General features: G+C 43.8%; 3 protein-coding genes across 3 annotated transcripts in view; 2 read left to right on the top strand and 1 right to left on the bottom strand.

Moving 5' to 3' along the window:
• The first annotated feature begins 269 nt into the window (after positions 1-269).
• On the top strand, positions 270-4,082 carry LOC125304346. Its single transcript, XM_048258534.1, has 14 exons — positions 270-868; positions 1,065-1,099; positions 1,215-1,256; positions 1,437-1,508; positions 1,613-1,711; positions 1,932-2,012; positions 2,117-2,329; positions 2,470-2,522; positions 2,719-2,788; positions 2,878-2,964; positions 3,065-3,163; positions 3,242-3,325; positions 3,421-3,525; positions 3,607-4,082. Exons 1-14 carry the CDS (start codon positions 472-474, stop codon positions 3,745-3,747), a joined length of 1,578 nt encoding a protein of 525 aa, XP_048114491.1. The 5' UTR covers positions 270-471; the 3' UTR covers positions 3,748-4,082.
• Positions 4,083-5,063: 981 nt separating this feature from the next.
• On the top strand, positions 5,064-17,239 carry c7b (complement component 7b). Its single transcript, XM_048258533.1, has 18 exons — positions 5,064-5,341; positions 5,827-5,885; positions 6,196-6,271; positions 6,503-6,644; positions 7,219-7,366; positions 7,491-7,629; positions 8,917-9,051; positions 9,214-9,457; positions 9,671-9,784; positions 9,939-10,105; positions 10,195-10,423; positions 10,684-10,855; positions 11,452-11,539; positions 14,448-14,580; positions 15,304-15,492; positions 15,810-15,903; positions 16,318-16,499; positions 16,897-17,239. Exons 1-18 carry the CDS (start codon positions 5,336-5,338, stop codon positions 17,067-17,069), a joined length of 2,490 nt encoding a protein of 829 aa, XP_048114490.1. The 5' UTR covers positions 5,064-5,335; the 3' UTR covers positions 17,070-17,239.
• The window catches only part of c6 (complement component 6), a 22,569-nt gene continuing 12,376 nt past the window's right edge, over positions 17,180-27,372 (bottom strand). The window contains exons 13-23 of the mRNA XM_048258250.1: positions 23,401-23,641; positions 22,990-23,112; positions 22,586-22,752; positions 22,121-22,346; positions 21,566-21,734; positions 21,180-21,291; positions 20,565-20,697; positions 19,772-19,966; positions 19,066-19,156; positions 18,430-18,674; positions 17,180-17,995 (exon numbers count right to left, since the gene is read on the bottom strand). Coding sequence (XP_048114207.1) covers positions 17,820-17,995; positions 18,430-18,674; positions 19,066-19,156; positions 19,772-19,966; positions 20,565-20,697; positions 21,180-21,291; positions 21,566-21,734; positions 22,121-22,346; positions 22,586-22,752; positions 22,990-23,112; positions 23,401-23,641 — 1,878 coding nt within the window. The 3' untranslated portion in view covers positions 17,180-17,819. The remainder of the gene's footprint in view (positions 17,996-18,429; positions 18,675-19,065; positions 19,157-19,771; positions 19,967-20,564; positions 20,698-21,179; positions 21,292-21,565; positions 21,735-22,120; positions 22,347-22,585; positions 22,753-22,989; positions 23,113-23,400; positions 23,642-27,372) is intronic.

Here is a 27,372-nt window from a genome sequence, read left to right as displayed (position 1 = left end):
TATGCCGTAATTATGAGATACTCTCTCATAAATATTAGATAACCTGATTTTTTTGTGTGTGATGTGAATGCATTGCGCCACCTTAGCCATAGCCTGTAACGTCATGAATTCTGCTTAGACAGAATTTTGCAGGAATTCCATTCTAGAACAAGCAAAGTAGAATTTTAAGAAAAATTCACTTTTTTCTGTTAAGTTGCTCTTGGACAACACATTGACCAGACACATTTTGACTTTTCTCTGACGACTTTGACATCTTCTGCTAATTACATTTAGCTATTTCTGTCTCCAGCAAGCTTTACAGCCTATTTAATTTATATTTTGTTCATTTAAGGTTTGATAACTGTCAATTCACCTACTGTAGGTTAGGCTACTTGATCCATCAGGCTAAAGCCTAAGCTAGTCTAGGCTAGCATTACAAGATTGTTGGGTTTGTTTGTTTTTAAATTGTTGCAGTTTAATTTGATCTTTTTAATGGCGACACCTAATAACCTCTTTGCTAGTTTCGCCCAGTGGTCTGCACAGCTGGCCTGTGGGAGCTGTTTTCTGTTTTCCAGGGGGCAGGAGGAGACTGTCGAGATCGGCACCCAGACGGACTGGGAAACAGCTGAGGCTTCGACCCAAGCCGGCTGGGAAACGGCTGACGCTGGGACCCAAGTACTGTGGGAAACAGCAGAGGCTTCGACCCAAGCTGGCTGGGAAACGGCTGATGCTGGGACCCAGTCCAAATGGGAAACGGTGGAGGCTGGCATCCAGGCAGAGTGTCAGAGGGCTGAGGCTGGTGTCCAGGCGGTACAGGAGACGGCTGTCTCTGCAACCCAGGCTGTGTGGGAGATCGCGGAGGTGGGAACTCAGCCGGACTGGAAAGACGGTAACTATATATTATAAAGACCTTCAGTATGTGTTAGGTAGATTGTAAATCAAATTGCAGGTTAACTACCCAGTAATCTAGTTGGCTAAGCTAAGTAGTTGTGCACTTCGTTAACTTATAGTGATCACTCCTTTTAGAATATGTTGTTTTATAAAACAATAATTGCCATTCCTTAAACATTTGATTCAACTCACAGGATTCATCCATGTGGACCCTGTCACACCCCAGCTGGTAAGCAGGCACTTGTTTGTCTTTTGGTTTAGTACTATACTCATTACATTGAGCAATACAACCCAAATGTAGGCTGCCTACAACAGCAGGTCTTAACAAGTTTTCTGTTTTATAGGTCACTCTGGATGGTGTGGATGGACAGCAGCAGCCATCTGGGGTATTTATTCAATTTGATTTTGACAAGGGTGCTGTTATTTGTCATTCTTCATCAACCACCTAACAAAGAACAGAAATATCCAAATGTATCCAAATGACCAAGTGAAACCAGTTACAAATTGAAAAGCTCAGTGTGTCAGTATGCCTTACTGAAAATGTATAATGTTCTGTGAAATTGCAGTGGGATGTCCAGACCCTGCTTCGTTACACCATGGTGTACAGATCGTCCACCCTGTTCTCCCGCGGTCCTGCGGTATGCACTTACTCCATTTTGAAAATGTTAAGATACCGTTTTATGAATATGAATCCATTTAGACTGCTCTTGTCTCCTTGTCACATGTGTGGTCTTGTATCCAGATGGTCGGAGAGAGGCGGTGCTCAGGGGAGACAGTGGAGGGATCACTGAGGACGCAGTTCTGGTTCACCGCTGATGAGAACTTTGTGGTTGATGCAGAGGTAACTAAAAAAAGATAATATGGTATTATTTATTATTGTATTGTATTACTTGCATTACTATAGGCTTTAGCTTATCAAGGCCTAAAACTGTCTCACTGTTGGGCAACCGTGACACCTACACCACCATTGATGCTGCAACCATCATCGAGGTAGAGATGGTGTTGATTTGGCTGAAGAGGAATTACTGAGCTTTAAATTTATCCTTGTTTTCTTTTCCTAGTGGCGCTGTGGTGAGCTCGTCCGTGCAGGGTCTTACCATGAGCAAGAGTCCAAGTTGTTGGTTCTCATGGATGGAGTTCCGGTACAAACTACTTTTAATTATGATCAAATTATCTTTTTACCTTTTGTGTTAACTGATGGAGCAGGTTTTCATTTTTCACATACAATGATATGATCTCCAATCAGGTCATCCAGACATCCAGGACCTACAAGCGGGTGAACATGTCTGCCAACGGATCACTGGTGAGCTCAGAGAGGTCCGAAACCACCTCCGTCCCTGCCCCTGTGGTCCCTGACCCGTCTGCTGATGGTGCTGCTGACACCTCTGGTCCCACTGACTCACCTGGTGCTGACGCCTCAGCTGCTGCTGCTGCTGACGACACTCAGAGCTCTGCCCAGGTGATTTTGAGCACTCATGTTTAACTCAACCAATCTATCACTGACAGAAATGTATCTTCTAAGTTGTTTAGTTGATGTTTAGACCAGCTGCATTTGCTTCACCATGCTGACGATTTGTAAATGAATATCTGCAATGGTAGGGATCAGAGGACAGCTGCCTCCTGCCTGAGGCTCGGGAGGTGCCCTCACTCTTGTAAGTACAGTACAGCCTTCCTCACATGCAGTATACACACTTCTCCCTTGGGTTTGGGTATTGGGTATTAGCATTAGCTTGAACAGGTCGCCTGAGCAGAGTTTACCTCATATGGTTACTGACAGCCTAGGTAGTCCAGTCAAACTGTCTGGAAATGCACTAATGCACAATTTTTTTTACAAAATCTTTTTAACAGCAACTTCTTCCAGTCAAGGAGACTGGAGGACTTCTCGACCAAACTGACAGCCCTCAGGCAGGCCTTCACCGTGAGTAGCTCATCTCTTCTGTGCAGAAAAGATGTGCGTGTGGATAGTGACAGCGATTCCTTAACAAAACCCTGTCCTGTCTCCATCAGATCCTGCTCAGCGACGACCAGCAGTGCAACTACGCCAGCGTTGCTGTGAGGATGATCCTGCACAACCTGGCTACGCTGAATGGGAGGGTATGTGTTTTATCTTACATCTATGTTATAGATATTGTGCCCATCCTGATGGTAGAAGCATACGCCATTACCACCTATCTCACCTTTATTTCTCCTGTAGGATGCGGATCTCTTTCAGCGGGCCTTTGATGACCTGGTGGCCTACGTCCAGAACCCAGAGAATGCCCTGAGCATTCAGGTGGAGCTTCTGGAGGCGAGGGTATGTTAGCATTATAAACTCATATCACAGACACATCTCTTGAATAGATGTATAATTCATGCCATGTTTATGTTTCAGATCCACCACATCAGTGTCCTTGACATTGTGTTCGAGCTGGTGTTGTTTGGCATGCTTGATGTGGCTCGACCCCAGCTGGTCCCTGTAAGCAACACTATACTTTCTGTGCCTGTTGTGACGTGTTGCATTGTGTTGTGATGCCTAACTGACCCTGTTTCTCTCTATTCTCTCCCCCATAGCGGGTGCAGGGTGGGTTCCTGGACCAACTGCTTGCAGTGGTTCATGCCTTCCTGCCCTTTGAGGCCTGTTCACCAGCTGCACATCAATATTGGCAGATGCTGCAGGTAAGTACTGACCGCACCCTGAGAACATTTTCTGTGATCTACTCCAAAAGTGTAACACTAACCGGTTTATTGGTTTTATAGGCGGACGTCTGGGCCTTCCTGGAGGAGGTCTTCTCTCTGGACCTCAGTGTCTACAGCCGTCTCCAGGCCCTTGCCGACGGGCTCTTCAGCTGTCTGGAGCAGCGGGTGGACCAGCTGCTGAGCACGCTCCCATCGCCCTAATATCCTTTTTAATACTCTCGATAAAATTACAACAAAATAATATAATACAGTAATATATTACAAAGTAGTGTCTTAACACCTACCCTCTATGCCCCCCCTCTCCTTACAGATGCTACCTGTTGCAGTTTAGTTGGGGCCTACTAGTACCTTCCTGAGGACGAAGTACATCCAAGGACACCTGGAGGATCTGAAGACTCCTGGAGACATCTGAGGACACGACACCTGGACATCTGAGGACACGACACCTGGACATCTGAGGATGTTAACTTGCCACACCATGCCCTGGACCTGGACACACCATGCAGAATGTCTCAGATGTGCACACGCACACGCGCGCACACGCACACACACACACACGCACACACACACACACACACACACACACACACACACACACACACACACACACACACACACACACACACACACATATACGCTCAGACTCTCGCACACACACTGCACACTCACCGCACACACTTTAATAACTGCATACTTTTTTTCTCTTTTTTCAATAAATCAGTCATATTGAACTTCTGCTTGTCTTGTGTTAATATATTATCATTATATAATTGTAATAGCAGATACAAACAGCAACACTGTTTTAAATGCTGCACATTTTAAAAGAAAATACTACCTTGGCAAAATAAGTCAATATCATTCTATCAGCATTCAATTATGCATATGTTTAAGTGAGAGCCATTAGAATAGTCTACTGTTTGTATTCATGAAGCAATCTGAAAATTATCCTAGGGTCAAGTTTTACCAAGTATGGCCACCATTTCCAGTTTTAAGTGACAAAATGTCTGAACTAATATGTTTTACATAAATCCCTTAGCTATGTGAAGCACATCACCCATTCACACCAGATGCCCTATTGGAGCACACACTATAGTTTCTGATATTTGTGGTAACAAGCTCAAACGTTAAATCTAGAATTTATACGTTTAGAATTCATTATGAAGAACTGATATGCCTTTGAAAGTTAATTTACTAGTGATCTTATCTGTGCATCAACTTGATAGATAAAGGTTAAGGAAACACTGTATGTGATGACAAAGCTCATTGTTATATTACTGTATAGTGTACCATAATCTTAACATTATAACATATTAACCCTCAAAACCTATATACCTGAACCTTTTTGTCACTCAAATTTAAAACAAAATCATTCAAATTTGTCAGTACTGGCCTGTTGACCTTTGTATCATCTGTAACAGACAAACAAACATTTCACAACCACTCATGGGGCAGATACTCCAAAGACTAGAACACTATGCTGTTTCATTACACATTATTCAGCTGTGAAAAAAAAAAAACTTTCTTTGATCCCGTACCCGTCCCGTCTTAGTCAATTACCATACTTTTAAAACTCCATGACATTTCGACTATAACCAACTGTTAAATGGTGTGTCTTGGTAAGAGAAGTGAGCCACTGCTAATGATTCCTGGGGGTATGTGGTTTGCACACTGGAAATTCCAGCAGCTGACTAGCAAGCCTCTGCTGGTAAGCAGCAGGCTATTGTGAAATCTTAATGATTTGCAGTTTATACACACATGTCCTCTGGGGAGATTCTGTTGGACACCCATCATGGAGGTAAGCACATTTCTCTCTATATATTTTACTGATTGTGTATATCCTAGCCCTCTACATTTGTTTTTCTAGGGGGAAAAACATCATCTTCTAAAATAGTCAACACAGTAATTGATAGGGATTGCCAATTTATCTCCTCCATATAGTCTAAGTTGTCACATTTAACACATTTAATGTGGCTTCAGATCTGCCACATTCAATGACTGATCAATTTGGTATCCATTTTACATCTAAAATCCAAGTAAAACCAATGCATATAGTTCCAATAGCCATCTGAAATTAATACAATTATAAACATAATTAATGCAATTATAGACATACATTTCTCTGTGAATACAGATGACATCAAATGTTGACCTAAGTACTGTTATTTCCAGAGGAAAGTAGGTACAATCATTTGTGCTGACCTTGTCCTACAAGTCATCAGTGTTAATAATGCTGGAAAGCTATCAACATAAGTTAACATGTTTATGATACTATCTTCACAGATGTACCATTCATTTATTTTCCTGGTCGTGATTCTTGTCAACTTCTTCTCAGACACTCAGTAAGTACTGCACTGAACTCCAATCAATATTATGCTTTATACCTTCTGTTTTTTGTGTACCTTCTGAGTTTAACTCCCATTTCTGCAAATAGGATTTCTGTCAAATACCTCCCTGTGCAGACATACAGCAATCTTTTTGCCAAGAGGCATTAATGTCTGATCAATTCTGCTCTTTCTTTGAGTGTGTTATGAGTGAAAGTAAAACACCCTTCATGGCACACATTAATCCATTTTGATTTTTAAATGTCACATTATCATTCATTATGCTGCTGAATTCAGAGTAGTTTACTAATGCTGTGCTTGTTTCTAGCTGTTTGCAGCAGGTAGCATGCAAATGGGGACATTATGGGGATTGGTCCGAGTGTGATGGCTGCACCAAAACACAGGTTCCATGAGATTTCATTCTTTTCTTGTGACTTGTTTCCTTATTTAGTGCATTAAGGTTGTGATTCAGAATTGTTCAGAAACAATTGAATTTGAATTGTACAGTGTAAAGCAGACTCCAAATGTGTTTGTACAGATCTTGTGCTTCAGATCAGTGTACAGATCAGTGTTTGTGTCGTCACAAAGTGTGGGCCCATGTTTGAATGCAATCTGTTTCTCCACACCTCTGTCAGGGGCGCACCCGTTCTGTAGAGACCTTTGCTCAGTTTGGGGGAGCCCCATGTACAGGACAGGCCACTCAGACTCAAGAGTGTGTCCCCACTAAAAATTGTCCCTTGGAGTCCGGCTGTGGAGACAGGTTCCGCTGCTCCTCAGGTACTCAACTCGCCTTACTTACAGAAAGGACTCCAATATGTCTGTACAGGTGCATTTAGTTTTGACCTGCTCTCTCTTCCACGTTCACTGTCACCCCCATGGGCGGATTACGAACTTTCGGGGCCCTGGGCCAAGATGCACTGATTTTTTATTTTTATTTGTTATAGAGGGACAGTGTACACTAATTGACATTTTACAAAGAAAATGTAAATGCACCCAATTATAGCCAAAAGGCTAGTTTCCATTGGTAGTCCTGCCAAGTCCTGCCATTGGTAGTCCTGCCCTGCCGCATTGTGCCGAATTGTCGCATATATTTTTATTTGTTTGATGTGATTTCCCGTATTCTGGTGCATTTTGGGGATGGCCAATACTTTAATTCAATCAGATTCATAGCCTACATCCTGATTTGTTGATATTGAGGCAATGATTCCATGCAAAGGCTTGGGCCCAAGGGCCCCCTGATCCCTTGGGCCTGGGCCCGGTAGGCCCGTGCAGTAATCCATCCCCCACCCCTCTCTCTCTTTCTCTTTCTCTCTCTCTCTCTACTTGTGTGTGTACCCATGTATTATTTTAGGTAAGTGTGTAAGTGCTTCTCTGGTGTGTAATGGTGACCATGACTGTGAGGAGGACAGCCTTGATGAACAACGCTGTGATGAAGCCACCAGTAACAATGTGTGTGACGAACAGAAGACCCCTCCACACTCTGAGCATACTGGGCTAGGGTAAGTTTATACACACACACATACACACAAACACACACACACATACTCGCACACGCAGACATGCACACAAATACACAAACACACACCCATCCCTCAAATAAAGTTTTTTTTTTTTATCCTGCAGGTATGACACGTTAACGGAGGAGCGTAGGGCCCCAGTCATTAATACCAAGAGTTTTGGTGGTCAGTGCCGGAAAGTGTTCAGTGGCGACCACAGGTCTTTTTACAGACTCCCTCAAAGTATCCTCAGGTACACCTTTCAGGTAAACATAAACCCAAAGTGTTTGGTGTTACTACGGAAATTCAGTTGTCCTCTAGATCAGGGGTTCCCAAAGTGGGGGTCGCGGGACTGCGAGGGGTGGGTCGCGAAATGATTTCCATAAATCAAATAAATTTGGAAAAAATAAAATTCAGAGAAATTATGACTGGATAAGATCACCATTCACTGTATCCACCGCAAGTCATCTGTCAGCCGGCATGGAGGACGCACTGGTTGAGCTGTCATGTGACCGCACTTTAAAGACAGATTTTAATTCCAAGACGCTTGCTGAGTTCTGGATTTCAGTCGAGAGGGAATATCCACAGCTATCCAAGGCCGCGATGGACGTACTGACGCCGTTTGGCTCCACATGCCTTTTGCGAAAAGACTTTCTCTGCATTGACATATTAAAAACAAATACAGATCGCGTCTAAATGTGGAGGATGATCTCCGTGTGGCCGTCTCCACAATTAAACCAAGAATGGACTTGCTGTGTTCCGTCCATCTCATTAGATGAGATTAACGCTGAAACATAGTTGCCAAAATGTAAATGTACGCAGCAACAATGTACATTTACAACAGTTTGTGGATATTACCCTGACTGAGATATTCTTCTGTTAAAGCAACACCAAAGACTTTTTTGTACATTAAAATATTGTTTCCAAAATCATCAACTCGTAACAGGGTGAAAGGCACTTCTGCATTCTCTTCGTGACCCTCTATTGGCTATAACCGCACTATGCAAGTTTGCCAGATCGGGTAGCGGATCTGTAGTTCGATGGAAGGAGACATAAGAAACTACAAATTTGACTTGCTTCTGATGTCGCAATACATCATACTTTCATAAAATCATGCAACGTACTCTACCTTGTCTGTAGAAATTGTTATTTCCAAAGCCAGTGCTGGATAAACAAATAGCGTGCGTGCGACAGGAAAAGTGCTTTGGTGTTGCTTTATTAAAATGGAAATTAAAGTAATGTTTCAAAGTTAAGTATGCACATGACAGCAATAATGTGCACTCATGTTACATGGATATTATTTTTGACTAAGGTATTCTGCTTTTATCATATAGTAAAGTTCTATATGTAAAATCATAAGCCTAGTGCGTATGGCCGGTGCGCACATTTTATTTTATTTTTTTAGTCACATCCAGGGATAGTGGGGGTCGCCAGTCTCTGGCACGATTATTTTGGGGGTCGCGGGTTGAAAAGTTTGGGAACCCCTGCTCTAGATGACAGGATGGTAGAGAACTGTTTTGTAATATGAAATTGTTTCTCAAATCTCCATATAGGTAGAGGCTGAGAATGACTTCAGTGAGGAGTTATATGACAGCTCCTGGTCTTACATGAAGCACTTTGAGAAAAGGCATAAGATTAATGGAGGTCACGATCATTTCACATCTCACTACGAGTTAAAGAAAGACAAGGTAATGTATTGAAAGTGGGTAAGAAAAGATAGAATATGAAGAAAATCATTTATAAACCGACAAGATGTTTTTTTCTTTGATTTAAATTCTGCTGTAATATATGGCCTTTAAATGTCATTCGGGTTTCTCTCTCTCACTCATTTCTCTTGGTCCACCCCACAGTCTTACCAACTGCTGGTCATTAAGAGTGAGGTGGAGGTGGCCCAGTTTCAGAACAACGTTCCCCGTTACCTCCCTCTGTCTGAGGAGTTCTGGAAAGCTCTGTCCAGTCTGCCCGTTTCGTACGAAGCCTCGGCTTACCGCGGCCTGCTCCAGAGGTTTGGGACCCACTACATGTCCGAGGGGTCGCTGGGGGGCCGCTTTGAGTTCCTGCTGGAGCTTGAGTCAAGCTCGTTCTCTGAGCAGAGTAAGTGACCTGAGGGGTCAGCAGCCCGAATGCTCTCTGGTGCTGGGCTCTGCTCTTGTAGTTCTGTGGGCAGAACGAAGGTGCTCAGAAGTCGTAACTCAAGGTCATGGGTTTCACATGGATTACTGTGAAACTGTGTGTGGATGTGTGTGCTAAAAATGAACGGTTTTCAAGAAAGAACAAACTTTTGCTTTTCCCTGTTACATCTGACAGGCAAGACCGTGGAAGACTTTCACAGATGCATAACACGTGTAAAGAGGTTTTTGTTTTGGAAAAAAAAGACAACGAAATGCGACAAAGTATTTGATACCCAAATCACCAATAAAGGTAAATCTTCAAAGAATGCACACGTGTGTTAAAATGAAAGGCACAGTGGTTAGTACAAAGAAGTCAAAATGTTCTCCTGTCTCTATAAACTCCTTTGTGAGCTAACTTGTAGTAGCTAGTATGTAGATATTCATTGTCATATATTCCTTTCCAGCAAATAATCCATCTAGGTTTTCAATCAATCCCAACATTGTTGGAGGGTATTCGGCGTATGCAGAGGGTCTTAAACATCTGAATCTCAAAGACCCTGAGGCCAACCACGACATGTACACTAAATGGGCTGGATCAGTGAAGTCCTTTCCTGTGGTCATCAAGGAAAAGGTCGGCACTCAAAGTTATCAAAATAGAACAAGGATGCATTTTGGATGCAACCAACCCATTTGATCAAAGAGACAAACCTCTCATTGTAGCTGAGGCCTCTGTACGAGCTTGTGAAGGAGGTGCAGTGTGCAGGAGTGAAGAAGCTCCACCTGAAGAGGGCGCTAGAGGAGTATCTGGTGGAGCAGGACGCCTGTCACTGCCGGCCCTGCAACAACAACGGGCAGCCGAAAATCACAGGCTCCAAGTGCTCCTGTTTCTGCAAGCCTGACACTAGCGGCCTGGCCTGTCAGACCGGCTCCGTCATCGGAGAGCAGCCAGGTACTGTGGCACTTAGTGACCCTGTGGCTGCTAAGTGTTGAACAGTGACAGAGAGTTTTATCAATTCATAACACCATGTACACGTTTACTCAGTACAAACAATCCAGGAGATTTCCAAGAGACTTAAATATGTATTTCACATCACTGAATCAAAAGAAAGAATTCAATCTGTTGACCTAAATGACAACATACAGTTTCAGTTCAGTTGCAAAATATCAGAGTTGCAGGATGTTGACTAACGTTCAGGTATTTTCTCACAGGTGTCATCGATGGAGGCTGGTCTTGCTGGTCTCCCTGGACAGCTTGTTCAGGGGGTCAAAGATCAAGGAGTCGTATGTGCAATAATCCCTCGCCAAGGTCAGGAGGTAGGCACTGCATTGGAGAAGCTATGGAGACGCAACCCTGTGAAGACCCAGATATGGACTACCTTCGGTGAGACGATGCATATGAGTATCTTACAGTAGGCTATGTGTAACTATGATCACATATGAAATAGTGCTATGCTCTATCATAAAACACAGATCATACTAAATCCGTTAATATAGTCTTTTCGCAGGACAGTATCAAAAAGTTCATCTTTGGTCATTTAGAGCACTTGAGATTATTTACCACTAGATTTTAGGGTGATACTTACGTATTATTTGTATTATTTTTATGAATTATTCAAAATGTCAGCAATGAAAGACTGCATAATATTTTAGCCAGTTAGACATGAATCTTTAAGCAACACAATGTTGCTTAAAATAATAACTTCAAACACATTTTGATGCTCCACTGACTTACAATATACGTAGAATGAAGATGCAAACCCTTAATGCCTGGTAATGCACTGTGTGAAGTTGTTGTTGTGGTAGGAGCATGACTCTTTTTGTTGGTTGTAGAAGAATTGGGTGGGGTACTACAATACTACATGGCCACCCAGTACGTAAAATAAATGACAAAAAATAACATTCTAACATTGTTTAACTTTAATATGTGTAAATGGAATATAGGCTAGGTGTTTTTCCTGATTATGGGTTCCTGTTTAGGATGATGGAACCCCACTGCTTTGACCCTTCTGTAGCACCTGTGAAGTCTTGCAAAGCTCCACCTGCCCTGATTAATGGCTTTGTACTGGTGAGTTTCACAGTCAGTTATAATTATAATTATGTGGTTACAATCTCACTGGTGTCATGGACAATGAGTAGCCTAGAAATCTAGACGCACCCTAGCGGCAGCAAATTTAATTTGCTGCCCGGCTAGACAATAAATCTTATTTTTTAAGAATCTTAAAAATTATCATATGAATCTACAACCGAAAATCAGAAAAATTTGGGACGTTGTGTAAAATGTCAATAAAAACAGAATGTGAAAACCCATATTTAGCTGCAAAAAGGACATAGACAACATATCAAATATTGAAAATTACAAATTTGACTATTTCATGGAAAATATACAGTATGTTCATTCACATTCACAGGCCATTTTAGCACCTGGACTCGTCCTCTATGGAGAAATACTGTTTAAACGTGCAGAATTCATTTTGCCATTGTTTTCCTGAAATATTCAAGTTATTCCCTGGAAAGGACATTGCCTGGATGGCAGTATATGTTGCTCAAAACCTGTATACCGGAACATAATTTATAATTGATTGTGCCTTGGCAGATGTGCAAGATGCCCATGCTGTAAGCACTAACGAACCTCCACACCGTCATAGATATTGGGTTGAAACTGAGCATTAAAACAAGTTGGATAGGTTGGATACTTGGATAGGCCCTCACCTCTTAAAGGAATTATCCGGAGTAAAATGCACTAACAGGCTCTTGAAATTCACAATTTCGTCGCCGTTTTTTAAAAAAAAAAAAAAAAAAACATAGTCCAGTCCATACAACTTCATTTCAATTTCAAAAGAAGTACTGGACTATGTTTAAAAAAAACGGCGACAAAATTGTGAATTTCCAGATCGTGTTACTCTTAAAGATGGCAGCAAAGATGGCAACATTTCCGGAAAGGTACTGGCTTGATGAAATTCATTCTGGACTCTCTATCCGACCACATAAAGACCTCGGGATACTTCGGTTTGGCTTTAGGGACCCTCTACTCACTACCACGTAAGTGTAATGTTGTTTAAAACTGTAGAAGAGGTATAAAAATAGCGTTTTGTAGCGGTGAAATAATATGCCCTTCTCACTTCCACACTAATGAGTTTTGACTAAAAACGGTAAAATCGGACTTTCTCAAAACACATCCGAATGCCATGATTTTGATGTCAACTCAACGTATGTACTCCCAATCATCCGTAAATTGATCTAAAGTGCATTTTACTCCGGATAATTCCTTTAAGCCCAGATGAGTCCATAATATCCAATAATAATTGCACATTTTGATTGGTCTAACCAACTTTACCAGCAGTTTGTTGCCCTCGTCCCAACTTTTAAAAAAATGTGTTGCTGGTATCAAATTCAAAATAAACATTTATTATATTTATATTTATTATATATATTTTTTTTTTTTTTTTTAGCCCAAATGCCCAATGATTCCGGGACACTGAAAGACCGGGTACCGCAACTTGGTGGGCATGTAACCCCAATGGATAGCATGGAACCATAATGATGGACTACCCCAAAGGAGGGCAGGAGGCAGACAGTTTTCTGTGAATATCCGAAAACCATTAGGGTTTAGGAGGACCATTTTTTTGTATGTTGATCTCAAGGGGCCATGTCAACCCATTTCCATAACCACTCATTTCATGTATAAGGCCACCTAGTTAAACACAAAAAAGTAAAAATGAGGTGTTGTAATTGAAGGTATCTGTGACCTAACATAGTCAAAACTCGAAATTGGAAGTGTAGGATCATTATGACACCCTCTGTATGCACGCCAAGTTTTGTGGAATTCCGTTCATGGGGGGCCACACAATAAATTAATTTATGTTACTATACACCAACTGGCCTGTAGGTGGCGGAGACAGTTTTCTGTGAATATCTCGAGAACCGTGGGGCCTAGGAGGTTCACCTTTTTAAGTATGTTGGTCTTAAGGGGCATGTCAACCCATCCCATTACCACTTATTTCATGTATAAGCCACCTAGTTAAAAATTAAAAAAGCAAAAAATTAGGTGTTTTCATCACAATATCTCTGGCTGACAAGGTCAAAACTGCACGAAATTAAAAGTGTAGGATCATTATGACACCCTCCGAATGCATGCCAAGTTTTGTGTACTTTCGTTCATGGGGGGCCTTACAATAAAATAATTTATGTGTACATTTAGTGACGTACACCAACAAGGATTCCCGGGACACTGAAAGACCGGGGTACACAAAACTGGGTGGGCATGTACCCCCACATGGATAGCAAACAGATACACACACACACACACATACATTCACAGTAATCATACGTATGACACATACTCACACAGTAGACATATGTACGCTTGCATGCACAGGCACATACGCTGGCACACACACACACATGCACGCACACACACACACACACACACACACACACACACACACACACACACACACACACACACACACACTCACACCCACACACACCCCCACACACATAACATAAACATAACACAAACAATCAAGAATTTCTCAGAATTATGAACAGGCAAGATGGAGGTGGGGTTGTATAAAATTAATTTTACATGTGAAATCTATGAACTAATCATGTTTTTGTACTTGTTGTCTAGCAGATACCAGTGAGAATTGAGTGTGGATAATGCAATTTAGTGAGACAGTTAGAATCATATAGGCCTTTCAGCGTGATTTCTTTTTGTGGAAAAAATGTGCTGGACTGGACGGCGGTCATATTTTGTACCGCTCTGTGGTACATCTAGTTTTCCATGAAATAGTCGAAATTGTAATTTTCAACATTTGATATGTTGTCTGTGTCCTTTGTGGCAATCGACTTGTGGCATTCTGTTTTTATTCGCATTTTACACACAATGTCTTTTTTCTTTTTTGAACAACTTTTTCTGATTTGGGGTTGTAATTTACAAAATGCCCCATACTGTTTCATACTCGTTGTTTCAGAACCCTAAAGATCTGTATGCAGTGGGCAGTAAGGTGGAGTACTCCTGTGTTGATGGACACTACCTCCGAGGGCAGAAGACTGTTGAGTGCACAGACGACCTCACGTGGAGGAAAGGACAGATGGAGTGCAAAAGTAAGACATGAAAACACGGCATGGTCTGGGAAGCAAATTCTCCTCCGTAGACTCTAACACACTACATTATCTTAGACAGTGCAACATTGACTACGGGATGCGGTTGACCTAAAATGCAATTGGTTAAGGAGAATGTGTTCTGCACCCTGGCTGGCAGAGCATCTGGGTATCAGTAGCACCATCTGGTGTCTGGGAACAACCTGTGAAAAACAAACTAGATACTCTGAACTGGAAAGTGTCAGGTGCTAAGCCAAGCAGTTCGGCCATAGATAGATAGATAGATAGATAAATAGATAGATAGATAGATAGATATTTTATTGATCCCCAAGGGGAAATGCTGTCTTTCAAAAGAATATAGAATATGTAATGAAATATATATCCCAAAAACAAGGGCAGCCGTGGCCTACTGGTTAGCACTTCGGACTTGTAACCGGAGGGTTGCCGGTTTGAACCCCGACCAGTAGGCCACGGCTGAAGTGCCCTTGAGCAAGGCACCTAACCCTTCACTGCTCCCCGTGCGCCGCTGTTGTTGCAGGCAGCTCACTGCGCCGGGATTAGTGTGTGCTTCACCTCACTGTGTGCAGTGTGTTTCACTAATTTACAGATTGGGATAAATGCAGAGACCAAATTTCCCTCACGGGATCAAAAGAGTATATATACTTCTATTTATATATAGCCCACATCTCTAACGTTTTTTTTTTTTTTTTTTTTTTTGCAAATCAGAGTCAGCATGTGATGCCCCTCCTCTTCAGCAAGCTGTGACTGGCTCCCCTTTCAAACCCACCTATCAGATTGGCGACCGCGTGTCCCTGAGCTGTCCTGCTGGGATGCAGAGAGTGGGGGAGCCTGAGGTGGCCTGCAGCTCCAGTCTCATGTGGTCTCCCCCAGCACAGAGCGTGGAGTGTCGGCCAGGTGAGAGAATGGGGACTCCGATTTAAGCACATGTAATTATGCTATGTGCAAAGTATGCTGAATAGGATGATCAATCCTATACAGACACATTTTATTCCTCACTATGCTAAATCCTAAATCGAATCTAGCATCTAAATGAACTTAGTTATCAATGTATTACAATAAATGTGTCGATTAATGAGATTTGAAACTCAGAGATAGTTCTATGCTTTTAGGCTTCTGCATATATCATTTGAGATCCAAAATATTTCCAAGCATGAATCTAGTACACTGACTGGGTGATTACAGTGTGAATTATTGTACTCTTTACATTACAGTCCCAAAGGCCACCATCCCCCCAGCCTTGAGGTGTAAACCCTGGGAGAAGCCGGGGAAGGAGCAGTGTGTGTGTAAAGCGCCAAATGAGTGCGAGTGAGTCCCTTATCTAATATAAGACACAGCAGGGACGATGAGATGCAACACCTCTTATTTATGAGAAGCTAAATAGGGAACGTAAGCCAGTATGAGGTTAGGGTTTGTGGGAGAGAAGGTCGATTGTAAGCAGATCCAAACAATGTTGTATTGGGGACATTTGTCTGTTAAGAAAAAGACCAATCGCCTCCCCACAACAAATAATATATATATATATAATATAACATACTTTATTAATTGATTTATGAAGGATCCATACGAAAGCAATCCTCAAATACCCATGCCGACATATCATGCATCTGTTCATCCCACTTCCTTTGTAATTTTTGCTTTGAGTCAAGCAACCATTGCCACCATTGCTATCGTTTTAATACAATTTCAAAAGAATCACAGCCGTTCCTCCATCTTGTTCAGGCATTCTTTTCCAGTGTGTGTCTCCCTGCGGGCAGACAAAATGAGCCAGGTGGGCGTGTGCAAGCTGGGCGCCCTGCAGTGTCTGGGCAGGAGTTACACCTTAGTCAATGACAGCTCATGTGACTGGCCCAAACAAGACTTCACCTCCTGCGAGGACTGCCGACCTTGGGAGAAGTGCACAGGTAAGTCTGTGGTCCAATTTCCTGTCTTTTCATGACACCATTCTCAATGTCTCTGTGTAGTCCCTTGTCTCATGGATTGTTCTGTTCTATTTTTTTTTCTTAAGGTTCATATATTTTTATGGTGTTCATTTATAGTAACAATGTGCTACATGCACTGTTATCTTCAGACAGCAACCATTTTACTGAAGCAATACTAAATATATTGATGTCATAAAGACACAGTATTACAGTAGTTGGTCATTCTTTAGGCATTATTTAATTACACATCTTTTGTGTTTTATTACACAGAGGAAATGTGCAATATAACTGTTGTGCTTAGAAGGAGAAGTTGCTGAAATGTAAACGTCTGGCTTTGAGTTAGCTATTAACTTGTGTTGTTGTTGTTGCCGGGCGTCAGGTCAAGCCTGTGTGTGCAGAGAACCCGAGGAGTGTCCAGAGGCTGACGGCCTTCTGTGTGTGGCTCTGGGAGATGGCAGCGCGCCCACCACCATGTCGGAGTGTGAAGTGGGCATGTTGAGGTGCCAGAGCGAGCCCTTCACCGTGGCCAGTATTGGAGCCTGCAGCTCCTGAAGCTCCTGCCATGGTCGCCATACTTGGTCACTTCATCCTGTTTTGAAAGTTGTTTGTTGTTTAAATGTATCCATCATCAAAATGTATGAATAAATGCAGTGTTCATGTCATCATATGCCGGTGTAAATTTTAATAAAAGATCACATGATTAATTCATTCTTCACAGTGAATAGTATAGCTACTGAAGAATGACCCCATACACTACTGTAACATCACAATGTCCATAGCTGATCAAAGACAAAGGTAGAAAAGAAAAGTTTCTGTCATACTTCAGTGCAACCAGGATGGATACAAAAAGATAAGCCTTGGGTGAGTAGTGTCAGGTCTTGATTATGCAAAGAAGAAATTTTTTTTAATACATTTCATTGAACAATTGTACAATTGCATCAGAAATACACATGCATTACTATCATCCACAAAACATTCTAGTGGCAACAATAGACATACAGTGCCCTCCACATTTATCAGCGCCCCTGGTAACGTTGAGTAAAAAGAGGTATAACATTTTTATATTATAACAGTTTTATCTCAATCTCAAAATGAGGGTGTATTTTTACACAGATGATGTGTATGTGGCTTAATTCAAAATGTGCTTTTTAAATAAAAAATAAAAAAGCTTTGTTTATGTATCTGAATATGAAAGTGTTCACACACAAGGCCTTTCTAAATTATCTGGAGCATTATGTCATATGTGGAAAAAAAAAAAAAAAACTAAAACACCATGGACCCTTGTTGGACACTTGTTCAGACTCATGCATCATCACATGGGCCCTCTTTCAGAATCTCCATCTCCATCCGTAGGCACTTCATGGAGGCCGTGGCACACACACTCATGCTCCTCTGGCTCTTGGTCCTCAGCATCCTCACACAGTATGCCCCCGGGGCGTCCTTAGCGCAGTCACGCGGGAACTTACACCCACACTTATCTGTGCCAACACAGACAGGACAACATGGCCACCAGATTTCAGTGGAATCAGAGCAGCATCAGAGTGCAATCAGAGTATCTGCACTTATGCATTACATCATGGGGAACAGGTGAGCTAGGAGCTTTAAGACTACTAGATAGGTTTAGATGTTATGTGTAGATTTGTAAAATCGCTAAATATTATTAGCCTATTTCATTTGTAAAACTGGTAGATGTTATTACTGGATTTTATTAGAGGTATTTGCTGATTACATGTGTGTGATTGTTGAATGCATGTGCTGTGATTTGTGAAGTGTTTTATTTCACAGTTCTATTTTTGTATGATGTCCCAGTCTCTTTGTGACAGAGGGCGCCAGATTGCTCATATTATACATGCTCATCTGCTGGTTTATATATAGAGTGTGTGCGCGGGGGGTGTTTATGAACGTGCCGTACCTGAGGAACAGGTCTCCCAGTCATAACAGGTGTCCGAGCCACAGGCCTGCTGGACGGCGCTCTGGTCAGACATTTGTGCACGGTAGCGGGCCCAGTCCTGGCTGGATGAGTCGCTTGGGCACGGTCCATCGCTTGCCAAGAAGAGCCGGTCCCCATGGCAACGCCCCGAGTGGAAGCCGCAGAAAGACATCATGGAGAAGGTGTCCGCTGCCGCATCCAGGACACAGAAATCCTTCTTGTATGAGCTGCACAGACGCACAGACACACACACATACACACACACACACACACGCACACACAAACAACATACACTCTGAAAACTGAAAACACTCTGATATTTATACCTAATATTGGGAGTGACATACTGGTATTACTGAACATGATTAACTAATAGCTAGTAGGCTGTATTGTGGTGGTGATTTGGCTAAGGCTAACAGTGAGAGTGAGAGGGGCGCTGTGAGAGAGGGGTCCAGCTGTGAGTGCGGTGTGTGTGTCCAGCTGTGAGTGCGGCGTGTGTGTGTCCAGTTGTGAGTGCAGTGTGTGTGTGTGTGTGTGTGTGTGTGTGTGTGTGTGTGTGTGTGTGTGTGTGTCCAGCTGTGAGTGCGGTGTGTGGCACAGTGGGAAGTGTAGTCTCACCGGCACTCCTCCCGCGGGATGCACACACATTTACCGGAGCCGTCCTGTTTCTCTCCCCTGGGACAGTTGCTGTCGGGCACAAATGGCTTATCTGAGGAGGAATCACAGACGTCCCTTAGAGAAGCACTTTTATGAAATACAGCAATTTTTCACTGACTATTCGTTTCTTGTATATTTGTGAGTTCAAGCATCACAACAATTCAACAAAATCTAAATATAGTTACCGGTAATCAATTATATGCTTATTAGTAATCAATTATAAGTAATTAAACATAAATAATTAAACATAAACAACAATCATGAAACATGATAATAAACAGAAACATGGTTATTTAAATAAAATGTAGTAATCAGGTAGTAAAGTAAAACTACTGAGTGTAATTTGATGATACAGACCAGAATAATGTTGAGTCTCTTACCTGATGTGACTGAACATTTTTTTTGCATACTAAACATATCTATCTAAACATTACTATCATTTAATGTCTGTCCCAATTCCCGGTACGCTTACAATATGTGATTCAATCAGATAAATTGAATGCTTAATTGGAATGACTGATCAAACATAATAATAATGTGTTTAATACAACAGTTTTATGTAATTGTAAGGTTATGTGTCATAAATGGGACAGTCCCATTTCCCTAATTTTTACAGTGCATTGTAGGGTCCAGGATGATATTTCCAGGCCATGTGTCATGAACCTACCCTCCTGGCACTGGATCTCCTCAGGGATGAGTGGCTCCCAGCTCAGGCTGCTCGTACAGGTGTAATAGCGTGACCCAGAGGGACTCTGGCCGGGGGCAGTACAGGCCACGCCAAAGCTCTCCCCGACCGCATACTCAGCTTTCGCCGGGAACATGGTCATCTCAGCTGGGAGAGAGGGCTTGGCACAGACCTTCTCTGAAGGAAAACAGAGCCAGTAGGTTTAGGAGGGTTTTTTTACTACACACATCAATTTAGAAGAAGGACTTTAGGAAGGAATGTATTTTGAATGTTATCCAAAACACTAAATTTACTTTGATGGAATATTATTGTAATATGACTATGACTGTGATATATTTTGTATATTCTATAAGTATATGTATACAATAGATGTATTGCAATATATATGCCTGGTAATAGTATAGGTATTATACTGTACATTTCAAGAATGGTGAACATTAAGGATTTCAGATGAACAGTATAAAAATGCAAACATACACCTTACAACATATATTCATGATTCACTTGGCTTGTTTCCTCTCTACACTCTTAAAACGAATGTGTTGTCCCTATCTGGACACAGAGATGTGTTAAAAAACAAGACAAGTTGTGTTGTTTTCAACGCAAGTTGTGATATTTTCAACACATATTGTGCACAAATAAAAAAAGAAAACAATAGAAACTGTTGTTCCTATTTAGACACAGAGATGTGTTAAAAACAATGCAAGTTGTGTTGTTTTCAACACATTCGTTTTAAGAGTGTAGTGATGTCTTCCATGACATGCTCCTGACTTACTGATGCACTGGCCTGTAGCAGGCTTCCATGTGCCGTCAGGCAGGCAGTGGATGTATTGGTATCCCTCCAGCTCGAAGCCAGTCAAGCACAGAAATTCTTCGTGCTCGCCAAAGTCATACTGCCGTTTGTTGATCTGAAATGGCAGCAAGAGAAACAAGCCATATCATATAGTGGAGGAGGAGATGGGGGGTTTGGGGAGGAGAGGAAAAGGGAGGAAATAAAAGGCGATTGAAGAGGATAGGAGATATTTAAATACTCTCTCTCTCTCTCTCTCTCTCTCTCTCTCTCTCTCTCTCACACACACACACACACACTCACACACACACACACACACACACACACACACACACACACACACACACACACACACACACACACACACACTGTTACACTCATACTATACCTACTTTAGAATGTGGTGCTTCATTGGGCTCAGTGTTGCAGTCGTAGGCTACATCTAGTTCATGATTTAATTAAGAGCTCCCATGAGTTAATTTCTTAATTACATTTATGAAGACACAGGGTCCCTGGAGTTCTTTAAACCCACTGGGAACTGTAAAACCAAGGCACACTGTGTTTCTAAATGTGTTCAGTGAGCTGGACGCTGCCTCTTACCCTGAGGTGACTGTTGGCTGGGGGCTTTGGTTTGGGGCAGCCGGACTCAGGGGACACCTCTTTCTGATCCCCCTCGATCACAAAATCATCATCGTTTATGCAAACGTTTTGCCTGCCAGGCAAGGGCAGGAACACATGAAAATAGTTTACATTTCATGACACCAGTAGATCACAGCCAAATTCATACCAGAATACAAACATCTGAGCAATGTCAACCATGTCTTACAACAGTTACAATAGCAAAGCATATGATGTAGGTACACACTCTTTCACTTACACAAACAAATGCGCACACACACACACACACACACACACACACACACACACACACACACACACACACACACACACACACACACACACACACATATTTAGGACTGCCTTACTTTTCAAAGATGGAGATAGGGCACTCTTCAGTCTGCCTGCTGGGCCCCTGGCAGACTTTGCCGCCCCTCATGGGTGCAGGGTTGTTGCACCTCCGGCTGCGGTGCTTCTTCAGATTGACATCACAGGGGCTCCAGGCACTCCAGCAGCTCCAGCGCCCATCCACAGCCTCTGAGGGAGGACAGCAGGGTGGGAGACTGGACTGCTTCTGCCTGTCAGTGTGTGTGTGTGTGTGTGTGTGTGTGTGTGTGTGTGTGTGTGTGTGTATTTGAATTGTGCTAATTAGCCGGGCTATCCACCTCTGATAGATAGATAGATAGATAGATAGATAGATAGATAGATAGATAGATACTTTATTGATCCCCAAGGGGAAATTCAAGAAAGAAAGAAATTCTGGAGAGGACCAGCGAGTAGCACATACTGATTGTGTCTGTGAAGCTGAACATTATGGAATGGATCACTGCTGCTGTCTGGGCCCTTACCTGAAATGTAGTCTGGGGCCTTTACCTGAGGTGTAGTCTGGGGCCCTTACATGAGGTGTAGTTTGGGGCCCTTACCTGAGGTGTAGTCTGGGGCCCTTGTCTCACAGTTGGAGCCGTAGGTGCCCGTTTGGCACACGCACAGGCACTCAGTGCCCGAGAGCACGGGACGGGCATTATTTGGGCAGGGGGCACACTTACAGGAGTCAAACTCCTGCAGGTAGTCCTCTAGAGCAGTCACCATGTGCCTCCTCTTAGTGACCGCACATGGGAAGCCTCGCACAAGGTTTATTAATGGTGCCAGCTGTCAAAGGGAAAATGTCATGATACTGCTTTGATATCAGTAATACACAGGCTTTCTCATAATTCATAATATTCAGTGAACTCACTAAAAGTGTCGAGACAAGGAATGTTTCTGTTTAAGAAATGTGGTATGCAACCTTCACTGGCTTTCCATATAACACAAGGTTTCATTTACTCACAAAGAGTCTGAGTAGGCCTCAGTCTGATTCAGAAGCAGTTCACAATGTCACCAGGACTGACCTCATATTCTACTACAGCCGGGTTGTCTATGGTGGACTTGAGCCAGTTGGTGAAGGTGGTGCTGTCTGGGGCCACGCGGTCCTTCTCCCAGGCCAGAGCTGCAGTCTCTGCTGACCGACCTCCCTTCACCCTGGAGATGGACCGCTCGGACGACTTAAAGAAGGAACCTGACGATGAGGTTAAAAGGAGACAATATACCAGTAAGTTCTATTATAATTATTATTCACATTGAAGTTACAATATGTGAATAATATGTGAATTATGCAGAAATGATAAAAAGCTCATATAACTTTTTTTTTTTGCTAATTGCTGTGACTTATTTGCAAGCCAAAAAAAAACAATCATGAACATAATTCCACAATCTAATGTTACTGTTGTCCAGTGAAGGGGATTTTCAGACTCACCTTCATGTTTCTCTGTCATCTTATTTGTGCCACAGCTAAAAGATGATGAGCTTTTACGGAAGAAGAGGATAAAAAAGGAGGACTCCTGTCGGATACAGGAATTCACATGCTCATCCTTCAGACCTAAGGGTACACACACCACATGACACCATCCAGTTTTTGTCATTCTAGGCCTCTGTCTGGTTAGCATGTCAGTGAAAGTGAAGTACTTCTCTTCATTCAAAATAACTACCATGTGTAATTCAATTGAGTAATTCAAGAGTAGAGTTAATGCTGAGTTTGAGAGGACATTAAGAAACATTGCTTCCAATTAATCAACTTGACTTTTTCTATAGGAATCAATCACATATTATCTGTGAATGTAAGGTGACATCCATGTACACAGTGTTCAGATGCCTTGTTTGGTTGTACCTGAGTTCTTGAGCTCTTCTCGGTTGTACTGGTACAGGATATCATAGAGTCCACCCAGGGTTCCCGCTGAGAAGTAGTGGGTACCAAACTGCTGGAACACCTCCCTGTAGAGGGGGTAGTTGTACTCCAGGGGCAAATGGTGGAGGAATTTCAGGAAGGGGTCGGAGAGGTACAGGTCTGACTCTTTCATCTTAAAGGTGGACGTGGCCAGAACCTGGTGGACGCGGAAGAACTTGGAGTCCTGTAGGACAGGTGAGGGGAAGAGGAGATCCTTAGTGTCATTATCTCATTACATCTCTCAGTAAGATGGGTGGATGAGTGGACTAATCATACATTAAAGAGGAGGGAAAATATACAAGTTCTTTGAAATGACAAGGGAAAATGTGACATTTATATACAAACAATTATTTATGAGAAGCATACATCAACTTAACGTTTACATTTGAACACAGCTTTGTTCAGTAAAAACTGGGTTTTGGTTTGGGTTTCCTGTCTTGCCTATTATCTCCCAATTACCTTCCCACCTGCATTGTATTTCAGTTCGTTTGTTGAGTATTTAAACCCTGTGTTGTTCATTGTTCTTTGTCTGATCGTCGTTTCTGTGTTTGTGAGACCTGCCTAGACTACCTGTTACCGGCACGTAAGCTCTGCTGACGTCTCAGTTTTTTATGCTCTGTTTATGTTTGAACTTATCCCGCCTGAGAGGTCTTTTTGTTATCAAGAGCCTGTTTTTTGCTGAAGATTAAGTTTGTGGATTTTTGATATTTTTCACTCCAATAAACCAAGACTGCAAGATATTCCGTAATCTGCATTTGATTCCTCTGACCACCCTGACAGTACGATTAGACCAAGATGGAATCAGCAGATTTCACACAGCTCAAGTCTGTCCTGGCGAGACAGGGAGTGATGCTTGGGAAACATGAGCACCAGTTTGATTCCATGCAGAAGTCCTTGGATTCCATTGCATCCAACCTCACCAATCTGGCTGCCCAGCTGCAACACCTCCAGCTCACGGTGTCCAAGTCGCCGCCTCTGTCCCAAGTGACTGGCTCAGCCTGTTTTTCCACGCAGCAGAATCCAAACCCTGAGCCTCGTCTGCCTCCCCCTGAACCCTACAGTGGGGATCCCGGAACCTGCAGGTCTTTTCTATCTCAGTGCTCCCTGGTGTTCCAGCTTCAACCAGCAACCTTCCCAATCAATCGGTCCCAGATTGCCTATGTCATTACTCCCCTGACGGGCCGGGCCCGTGAGTGGGAAAACAGCCATATGGGACGCAGAATCTCCAGCCTGCCACTCCTTTGATGACTTCACCGAGGAGATGAACAAGGTCTTCGACAGATCTCTCCAGGGTCGGGAGGCCGCCAAGGAGATACTCCAGTCCAGACAGGGGAAGAGGTCCGTATCAGATTTTGCCATCGATTTTGCACTCTAGCGACCACCAGTGGCTGGAATGTCAATGCCCAGTTTGATGTCTTCCTCAATGGTCTCTCTGACTCCATCAAGGATGAACTGCTTACCCGTGAGTTGCCTCAGGATTTTGATGGTCTGGTGGACCTAGCCATTCGCGTTGAGAAGCGGCTTAAGCAGCGTCATAGTGAGCGAGATTATAACCGAGGATGGAGGTCACCTGCTGCATCAACCCACAGTGTCTCACCACCTCCTGCTGCCTCCAGTGATTCCCCTGAACCCATGCAAGTGGATCGAGCCCGTTTGTCTCCGGCTGAGAGGAAGAGGAGGATGGACTCCAGTTCTTGCCTGTATTGTGGCCATCCTGGTCATTTTGTTGCCCATTGCCCGGTAAAAGGCAACGCTCACCTGTGAAGGGGGAGTTACTGGTGAGCGCTGCTCCTCTTCTACCTCCCTCTACTACCCGGTTCCTCATCTCAGCCACCCTCACTGCCGGGAGTCGCCGCCACCCTGTGTCCGTCCTCATTGATTCTGGTGCTGATGGGAATTTCCTGGATGCTCGTCTGGCCGCTGAACTCTGTCTCTCGCCCATCAAGCTCCAACAGCCTCTTGAGGCAAAGGCCTTGACCGGGGTGAAATTGGCCCTGGTGTCCCACATCTCCCCGCCCTTGGGTCTGCTCATTCGAGAATCAGCTCTTCGTCAAAGCAGAGAAATGTGAATTCCACAAGGAGACAATTTCCTTCCTGGGCTTCATAATAACATCTGGGGGAATTAAGATGGATAGCCCCAAGGTCAAGGCTGTTACTGACTGGCCTCAGCCAACCACGGGACGGGAGCTCCAGGCGTTTCTGGGATTTGCTAACTTTTATAGGCGTTTTATAAGAAATTATGGCAGTGGCCGCGCCTCTCACGTCCTTGACCTCTTCCAAGGTACCTTTTTCCTGGACCCCTGCCGCCGAAGAGGCTTTTGTACAGCTTAAGAAGCTTTTTACTACTGCCCCTATTTTGTGCCGTCCAGACCCAACTCTCCAATTCATTGTTGAGGTAGATGCCTCAAATGTAGGTGTGGGGGCGGTTCTGTCCCAGTGCTCCACCACCGATCAGAAGGTCCACCCCTGCGCATTTTACTCCCATCGACTCACCCCGACTGAGCGCAACTATGACGTAGGGGACAGAGAGCTGCTGGCTGTCAAGCTCGCACTTGAGGAGTGGCGCAATCTGTTGGAGGGCACTGAGAAACCATTTTTAGTGTGGACAGACCACAAGAACCTGGAATACTTGCGTTCAGCCAAACGTTTAAATCCTCGTCAAGCCTGTTGGTCTCTATTCTTCTCCAGGTTCAACTTCTCTCTGTCTTTCCGTCCAGGCTCTAAGAATGGCAAACCTGACGCACTCTCCCGCCAGTTCCCAGATTCTGGTCCTGTTCCCGCTCCCAGTACCATCCTGCCTCTTCAGTGTGTTGTTGGGGCCGTCACATTGGACATAGAGTCCACCGTCCGCACTGCCCAGTCTGGTGAGTCCACTCCTTCTGCCTGTCCTCCTAACCGACTTTTTGTGCCTCCCCAGGTCGCCAGGTCCGTCCCCAGGTCATGCAGTGGGCTCACACCGCTAAACTAACCTGCCACCCTGGAGTGAGGCGTACTATGGCGTTCATACGACAGCGCTTCTGGTGGCCTGCTATGGAGGGAGATGTAAAGCGCTTTGTGGATGCCTGTCCTACGTGTGCCCAGAACGAACTCTCTAACCAACCACCTGCTGGCCTTCTGCAACCCCTCCTGGTCCCCAAAAGACCCTGGTCCCACATAGTCCTGAACTTTGTCACTGGCCTGCCCATGTCCCATGGTAACACCACCATTCTCACTATTGTTGATCGTTTTTCTAGATCTGTCCACCTCGTGCCTCTACCCAAACTTCCATCTGCCAAAGAGACTGCCAAGCTTGTAATTCAACATGTATTCAGGTTACATGGTCTCTCAGTTAATGTGGTTTCCGATAGGGGCCCTCAATTTACCTCTAATTTTTGGCGCGCCTTCTGTAAACTGTTGGGCGCCAAAGTCTGTCTGTCCTCAGGTTTCCACCCGCAGACAAATGGTCAGACGGAGCGTGCCAATCAGCAGGCGGAGACTGTTCTGCGCTGCCTGGTTTCCCAAGATCCAATGTCCTGGAGTCTTCAACTTCCTTGGGTGGAGTATTCCATGAACTCCTTGCCGGCGTCTTCCACAGGCCTGTCCCCATTCCAGTGTTGCCTCGGCTACCAGCCTCCAGTGTTCCCAGCTCAGGAGGAGGATGCTGGGGTTCCGTCGGCGCAGGCCTTCATCCGACGATGCCGACGGACGTGGAAGCGCACCAGGTCAACTCTGCTTCGGGTCCAGGCGAGGGTCAAGGTACATCGCCATCGCTCCAAGGCTCCACACTACGTCCAAGGACAGCGGGTCTGGCTGTCAACCCGTGATCTCCCCCTGAAGGAGGTCTCTCCCTAGTTGAATCCCCGCTTCATTGGTCCGTACCCCATCAGCAAGGTCCTCAGCCCCTCGGCGGTTCGTCTGAAGCTCCCTCGCCGCATC

Source organism: Alosa alosa, chromosome 12 (genome assembly GCF_017589495.1).
Source record: "Alosa alosa isolate M-15738 ecotype Scorff River chromosome 12, AALO_Geno_1.1, whole genome shotgun sequence".
In the NCBI taxonomy this organism is placed as follows: domain Eukaryota; kingdom Metazoa; phylum Chordata; class Actinopteri; order Clupeiformes; family Clupeidae; genus Alosa; species Alosa alosa.
This window is presented reverse-complemented; position numbering and strand designations above follow the sequence as displayed.